Source organism: Hibiscus syriacus, unplaced genomic scaffold (genome assembly GCF_006381635.1).
Source record: "Hibiscus syriacus cultivar Baekdansim isolate YM2019G1 unplaced genomic scaffold, ASM638163v2 tig00112217_pilon, whole genome shotgun sequence".
NCBI lineage: Eukaryota > Viridiplantae > Streptophyta > Magnoliopsida > Malvales > Malvaceae > Hibiscus > Hibiscus syriacus.
In genome coordinates this window covers 1,178,592-1,187,099 of record NW_024063270.1, presented here as the reverse complement: position 1 = coordinate 1,187,099, position 8,508 = coordinate 1,178,592, and the positions used below count along the sequence as shown (strand labels likewise).

The following is an 8,508-nucleotide window of genomic DNA, read 5'->3' as shown; positions in this document are numbered from 1 at the left end:
TTATATCAATCCTCATGCTATGGGTGGCATTCCATTTTGATATTTGTTTAATGTGTCATTAACTCTAATGGTTAAATAATTAATTTGTTTTTGAAGGTCTTGAAAATTGAACCCAAGCCTTTTTAAAAATATTTAGAACCTTCAAAAACAGATTAAATTTCTTTAGGTCACAAGTTTAATTCTCAAGAATTCAAAAAAAAATTACTTTTTTAGGTAGTAGAGTTAACGATGTGTTAACAAAAGGATCAAAATGGAATGGTATTGTTAGTTTGATGACTGATATAAAATATTTTAAATTTCAAGGAATAATTTAGAATGAAGTTTGGGGATTATATAGAATATTTTAAAATTTCAATACTAATTTAAAATATTAATAATAATTTGGTGACCTCTTATGAAATTAACTCTATAGAATTAGTATTAAAAGATAATATCAAGCATAGTCATAGTATGATAAAATAGACATAAATATTTTTATTGAAAAACTCTTTCAAGAAAAATCACAGGCATAAGAAGATAATTTTCGCTAATATTTAAAATAGATAAATACAATAGATTTTTCAGAAACCGACTTAGGTTCTAACCATAGTCTTCAGTATCTATTTATAGTGATAATTACTTGGTTACAAAGGAAACTTATTTAATAAAAATCTACTCAAAGTAGGGCTAAAAATCTACTCAAAGTAGGGCTTTTATGATTAATCAACAGAAAAGAAAATAAGTTTCTTACTTTCAATCATATTAGGTTTCTACTTCCCTCAATTAATTTGAATCAGATCAAATTTAAGTCAAACACTAACAATAACTAAATTGACGCGAATTTTAAAAATAAAAAGAGTTCAAAATAAAATCATAAATTCGATGAAACACTAAAAGTCAACCAAATAATAATAATTTTTCAACTCAAAAAACAAGTTCTCCGGAACATATTATTCCCTTCTTCTATGAAATCCTTTAAAAAGTCATTCTTCAATAATAATTGTCAGTAGAATTCAAATCTTGTCAGAACTTAAATTTAGTCTTCATATCGATTTGGTCATCATAAATGCCAACTTTGCTCACAATTGTATCACTATTAACAATATCATATATGACACATCCTGATCATTAATGACTATCTTTTTTATATTAATTCATGCGATCAGATAACCTTTTTTTTCTTTTCAATTTTTTTATACTCTCAAAATTGAATTATATTTTACTTTTTAAAATCGTTATACTCAAGATTATATTGTTCGACACAAAATCTTTATTTACTTGATTCAGTTAAGACGTTTTCACCAGTAACATTGTCATTTGGCACAAATAAGAAAATAAGAAATGCATTTTTCTATAATTATTGAATCATGCATAGCATAAAAATTGACAATCTTTTTTGTATTTTATCACAATGAGAGAATTCTGAGAAATTTTCATAGCTCTGCATTTACTGGAGCCTTTATAGCCTTTTGAATCCAATCGACCAAACAAAATTAGACTTTTCAAATCTGCCACAACTCAAATCTAATGGTATGATCCAACAAATGAATTTTATACTTTAAAGATGTTATTATCGTGATCAAAATAAATAATTTAGATGCTCTGATACCAATTTATTAAAAAAATAACGACAATCATAATGATCACACAATAAAATAGACATCAAAATTTTTCATGAAAATCCATTTCAAGAAAAATCAAATTTAGAATGTTTACCAATATATAAAACATAATAATACAAAGAATTTACAAAAGTCCCTAGTATCTATTTATAGGAATAACTACTTGGTTAAAAAATGTTTAATAAAAATCTACTCAAAGTAAGTTTGTTAGTAATCAACACAAAATAAATAAGTTTTGTCTTTTCAATCAAACTTAATTTTTTTTTATTTTTTCGATCAATTTAAATTAGAAGAAACATTTGTTAATAAGAACAAATATAATAATGAGTAGAAAGAATAAATAAATAAAATCTATCTACAAATAACTATATAAAACCACTAGCACGATAAAGGAGAAGGAAAAAGTAGAGAAAACCACTGTACTTAAACGATGAAAATGAATCAAAGATACACATGGATCAAGCATGAAAATTCACGTCCTAACCTCATCATCATATTAATCAAACAAACAACTCTGAATGATCCACAATCACAATGTCAATTAAACTAAGAATAAATCAATATAACAACATTACCCTATAAATTATGGAAAAATAACTCATATTTATTAAGTTCGACAATATAAAATTTTGAAATATATGTTTAGAGTATTTTGTAAATGATAATTTTATATATATTTAGTAACACTTGACCTAAAATAATCGATGATAACTCCATATTTCAAAACAAGAGAAATAATTTAATGAAAAATATTTTCAAATCTAAAATGGATTAAACAACAAACACTAATTATTTTGTTATCTTTTAATCTTTATATGGTATGAAGAATGAAGATAAGAAATATAAAAAAAATTATTAATAAAATGGTTAAAATTCGTGACCACTTTCTTACTTTAAATCTTAACCAATTGATTAACATAGTTTATCCTTTTGTCTTTCCATCACTCATGCCTAGCAAAACCTCGAGAAAAAAATATAACAAAAAAATGGAAGGCAAATCATTTCATCCTTGTCAATGAGATTTTCATATCTTATAAATATTTTAATAAATAGAATATATGATAATCTCTTAGCTTCCATTTATAAAATACAAATATATATCGCTTTAATGCATATAATTAAAGAAGATCAAATAAGTTTAAAATAAAAATAATTAAAAAATGGTGGATGGTCATGTAATATGAAGCTGCATTTTTAATAAAATTTAGAATTTATTTTATCACATTTGCTTGCACGTCCTTTATAAAAAAAAAATACTCAAAACCCAATCTATAAACGTGCCGCCCCTCCCCTCCTATTTTTCAGCCTCTCTGCTTCATCTTCTTCTTCTTCGACCTGTTCTTCTGCTTCATTAGTTTCTCTTCCGAACAGCAATCATGGTTGCCGCTTGTAGTAGTTTCAACAAAGCCGGCAACCCTTTTGTCTCTGACGAACAAGAAGATAGAAACGACAACGTTTCATTGGAGGACGGCGCTGAATCTCCTTCTACCACTTTCAACGACATGAAACTGGCTTCTCCTAAAAAAGGGTTTTTTTTTTTACTGAAATTTCTGTTAAGTTCGTTGTTTGCATATGTTTTTTTTTTGACGTAATGAGGTTTTGTTACAGTAGAAAATCCATAAAGAAAAGAGTAGTGTCAGTGCCTGTCAAGGATGTTGATGGTTCGCGTTTAAAGAGGGAGCATGCTCCACCGTCTGATTCTTGGGCTTGGCGGAAGTACGGCCAAAAACCAATCAAAGGATCTCCTTATCCCAGGTTTGTCTGCGTCGAGGCGTAAGTTTTAAAGTTTGGGATTTTATGATGTTGAGCCGTTGATTAAGGCTTCTGTTTTGATCACACGGCGGCCGGAGAGCAGAGGTTACTACCGGTGCAGCAGCTCCAAGGGATGTCCTGCGAGAAAACAAGTCGAGAGGAACCGAGCGGATCCTACGATGTTAGTGATCACGTATTCCTACGAACACAATCACCAATGGCCAACTTCTAGAAACAACAGTGCCGTCGCGAAACAAGATGCGGCTGCGGCGGAAGCGGGGACGCCAACCACGGCCACGACAGTTGTGAAGCACGAGCCGTCCACTTCGCAGCCCAACACGGGAACGGAATCAGGGAGCGAAGAGAGGTTCGCTGATCTGACGGGGGACGAATTCGCTTGGTTCGGGGGAATGGAAACGACGTCATTGAGGGTTTTGGAGAGCCCGATGTTTGCGGAAAGATACAAGGGGAAGGGTGACGTGGCGATGGTTTTGCCGATGAGGGAAGAGGACGAGTCGCTATTCGCCGATCTTGGCGAGTTGCCCGAGTGCTCGTTTGTGTTCGGACACCGACGGAACGTGGGACCACAAGTCGGGATCTGCTGACACGTGGCCGAAGTAGGAATTTAAAAAACCGGCGGATGTATCGTTAGTTTGAACGCCGTGCCGTTATCGTGTGGCACAAGATACTACGAAACGGGAAAACAACAAAAGGAAAACGAAATTTTTATTTATTTTTAACGTGTATGTTGTTGTGAGTTACCGCCTACCAATATTTTCCGTCGGCTTAAGGGACTTAATTGAATAGAATCGATTTTAACTTGACTCATAGCAGAATTTCTTGATTCTCAATTGTTAATTTTAGCAAATCTTGAAAGTAGGATAAAATTGCCTATTTAGACCTTTTTTTATGTACTTTTCTTCATCACATCACATGTTCAATTTTCATACGTTGTGAAACAAGTAGAAAGTTGATTTTTCTACGTTTAATCGTCGATGTTGTATGCTTCTAGATTCTGTTCAAATTCAATCTCACTAGCACATAAATTGAATCCATATGTCACGAACCGCCCGAGCCCAGTTCGTTCAAGGTTGTCAGAGATTATCTTTGCCACATTTTGGGCCTTCTAGAAGATCCAGGAGAGTTGACCCGTCCACCTTGGAGAGAAAAAAGGCATGATAATTATTTAAAATTATCTTAGAGATAATTCCCATAAATTATCCCTTATTTTTAGCTTGTAGATAAAGCAAGGCTCTCATTTTGACCATTGATGTAATTTAATCTTAATCGTTGATTGTAGGGGGCTCCAACTATAAAAGGAGGCTCACGTCACCTCATTTACACATTTCAGATTGAGGAATACAAGTTAGCATTCACTCTAAGCTCTCTCTTTTTCCTTTGTGCGCCCATCTCTTTATTTTCCCCCATTTCCTTTGATTCCGCAACGTTCTAAGCTTTCTTGCTTTGTGAGGGTTTAGGTTACTTAGTCGATTTTCGACATTGAAAACGTCTAAGCCAGTCTGTACCTTGTTAGGAAATGCAACATAGTAGTGTCCATCTTCATACCTTCAAAGATTATCTCATTCCTGAACTTCCAGACGGACCAAAGAATTGCTCCTGGAATAAACTCCCAGATTTTTGAATGAGGTACCAGCCTCCTCCAAACTAAAAAAAGATCAGACGGGCTCTCTGGATCAACAAAAGCAACATCTCAACTCAATAGAAAAAAGACCATAATTGCCATACTATCAGGCACACTACAAATAAGTGCAAAATTGTTTCCGTAGCCGCAACACATAGGGGACAAAGGTTATCCACAATCCCATTAACTCCACATTTCAAAATCTCAACTTTAGCCCTTACCTTCATCCGCAGAACCTACCAGACAAAAACTTCCACCTGAGGAGGAGCCACCCCATGCCAAACAAGATTAGGCCAATCTAAATCCACCTTCTCTTTCTCATTCAGTAATCTTAGACAAGATCTAACTAAATAGACGGCCTCACCATTTCTTGTCCATACAGAGGTGTCTTCCAACGAGACAACAACAACATAATTACAGAGAATAGATTTTAAATCGAGCCAAAGCTCTAACTCTCAATTCACAAGATTTCTCCTCACCTGGATGTCTCAAATCCAACTTGGCTGACTATGTTTTCTGAACTCAAAAATTATTCCCTATTTGTTAACCGAAAGAGCATACAACCTAGGATATCTGTCTTTTAAAGACACATTCTCCTCCCACACATCATGCCAGAAAAGAATAGCATCCCCTTTCTGTTAGAGTATGCCCAAAGACCAATCATATGATGATTGTAATAATACTTTTATTTACTGATTTTATTGAATAAAGGCATTGCCACTATTATTTTCATTTATATATATATATGTGTTTAACATAAACTGAAAGATAATAAAGTCCATATAATGACATAATTGCTATTATTAAAAGATCCCTAGTCAAGTATTATTATGGGTATGGTCAATAATAATACGCTTAAGACTAACATGTTATTGATTGATGACAATGAGTTGTTATTGACATAGAGATGTCAGAATTGATACATGATTATATTGTTAGAGAACAATGTATTGGATTGACCGACCATGAGCATATGTCTTGGATTATTATGTGACAGTCATAACATTATTCATGGTGATGACTATATGTATGATCCTCAGACTTGAGATCAATACTATCCCAACATATCTTGTTGTATGTTTTGATGCTGCTAAACAAGCTCCGTAACTGGTTGCTCTATAAAGACTGTTATTGAATATATCTCAATATATGTAGTGGGTTTGTATGATTAAGATAGGATTTGTCCTTCCTACATAATAGGAAATATATCACAGGCCACTTGATTGAGTAAGACTAGAAATGCATGGCCATGCTCGAATAAGTTGATATGAGATATCATAAACTATTCGTTAATTAAAGTCTACTCTAGATATCAAGAAACAATAGATGGGCTATACAAGTGTGACTATTCCAAGACTTGTGCTTATTCTAGATATAAAGGACATAAGGATGTAATACATAAAAGAGTAATCACCAAGATGATATGTCGATTCATATTTTCTTGTAACTTAGGTGACAATGATATATTGCTAGATGCCACTCATTGTATGTAATATTAGAATTGTTCTAATAATTACTGCTAACGTTATAAGAACCTACAAGGTCACACCCTAGGATTGAAACGAGCAAAGATGTACAATTGTTGTACGTTACTAAAATATATATCTAGAGTTAATTAAATATATGTTTTAATAATCCTGAATATTTAATTTCAATTAATTAAATATAGATTTAATTAATTTGAAATAATAAAATCCCTAATATGATTAGGGTAACTTGGCTATAAAAGAGTGTGTTAGGTCTAGTAGCCATTGTACAACACACACTCAAAACCTTCAATCGTTTTCTCTCAAAAGAGTTTTGGGGAAAACAAAGATTGCTCTCAATCGGGTGAACTAAGTAGAGGCCGAGACGTAATTTCGTGGAGGCTTAAGATTAGAACTGATTTACACAACTAGTATTTATTGTTGTCCTTGCTATTTTTCAAGGAACTCACTGTAAGTATTCGCATCTCTTCCTCTCGATTTCAATTTTTCGTACTTGGATCGCTGGTGAGACCGTCGAGTTTTATTTCCGCTGCGCCAACTGTCCCAACACTTTCCCAACTTTGAATCTCAAATACTTTCTGAAACTCTCCCCAAAATCATCCTTGACCAAACCATTATTAATCACCCCTTTCCAGACCCAAGAAGCTTTCGGAAAATACCTTCTCTTGATCGACAGGTCCCTCGGATCCACCCATTCTTGCAGTATGTCACCCTTTTCCACCACGACCTAGATTCAGTCACAAATAACCATGACGATTTACCCAGGAGCGCTCTATTTAGAAAGTTCAAATCAATAATTCCTAACCCGACTAACTCCTTAGGCTTACATAAATACAACCAATTGACCCAATGAATTCTTCTCCTCCCGTTCGAATCACCCCACAAAAAGTTCGCCATTATTGAATTCAACCTCGAAAGGACTCTAGATGGAAACCTGAAAATAGACAAGAAATAAATTGGCAATGAACATAAAACCGATTTGATTAACACCACCCTCCCTGCAATAGAAAGAGATGATGCTTTCCATTCCGACAGCTTCTTATAGAGTATCTGGACCAGGGACTTTATTACTATCGGTATCCGCAATAGCTTCCCAAATTTCCTTCTCTAAAAACTACCTCTCCAAACAAGTGTTTTGCGCCACTGACAGCTTAGAGAAGTTCAAATCCATATCCTCAACCTCCAACGTGCTATCCAAATTATACGCCAATTTGAATAACTCCACCACACAATTCTTTAATCTACCATGGTTTGAAATACACTCATCTCTAACCTTGAAGGATTTAATAAGATTCAGTCTCCCTCTATTCGCCACACACTGATGAAAAAATCTAGAATTTTTGTCACCCTCCAATAACCACTTTACTCTCAACTTTTGAAACCAAATCTGCTCTTCTTTTCTGTATAACTTTCAAAGCTTCTTCCTAGAATTAGCAACGTCTTCAATTAAACAAGAAGAGGACCCCTGCTGTAAAGCTAATTCCATATCATGAATTGACCGAATCAAATTAGAAATTAACCCAGGAAATTCAAGTTTAAGATATATATATATATATATATATATATATATATATAATTGTATACGCTAACAACATCATTATTCCAGGCCAACTGAGTGAAGATGTTGAGCAGGTTGTTACGTATATAGGTCATGAATTCCCATTAAAAGATTTGGGGAACTTGGATTTTTTCCTTAGACTTGAAGTAAAATGTAGAGATGGCTACCTTTTACTCAGCCAAAAGAAATATATATGTGACTTACTTATAAGGGTACATATGGAATGTGCTAAGTCTGTTCTGACCCCCATTATTGTGTCACCTAAGCTTAGTCAATATGGGGGTAAACTTCTAGATGATTCTCAGAAGTATCAAAGTGTGGTTGGCATCCTATTGTATCTCAATCACACACGCCCATATATCACCTTTAGTGTTCACTGGGTGGCACAATATATGCATCAACCGTGTGAACTTCACTGGGTTATTATGAAGCGGATTCTTCGTTACTTAAATGGAACATTAGAGTATT

At 33.7% G+C, this 8,508-nt stretch overlaps 1 protein-coding gene across 2 annotated transcripts; it reads left to right on the top strand.

Moving 5' to 3' along the window:
- Window positions 1–2,916: 2,916 nt before the first annotated feature.
- LOC120175935 (probable WRKY transcription factor 65) lies at window positions 2,917–4,051 on the top strand. Of its 2 annotated transcripts, none has more exons than XM_039182474.1 (3): window positions 2,917–3,129; window positions 3,213–3,356; window positions 3,457–4,051. In XM_039182474.1, the coding sequence occupies exons 1-3, from the start codon at window positions 2,978–2,980 to the stop codon at window positions 3,956–3,958; spliced, it is 798 nt and encodes a 265-aa protein (XP_039038405.1). In that variant the 5' UTR covers window positions 2,917–2,977; the 3' UTR covers window positions 3,959–4,051. The 2 variants fall into 2 exon arrangements, with proteins under 2 accessions (XP_039038405.1, XP_039038404.1); XM_039182473.1 differs by having other exon boundaries at window positions 2,918–3,129; window positions 3,210–3,356.
- The last annotated feature ends 4,457 nt before the right edge of the window (window positions 4,052–8,508 follow it).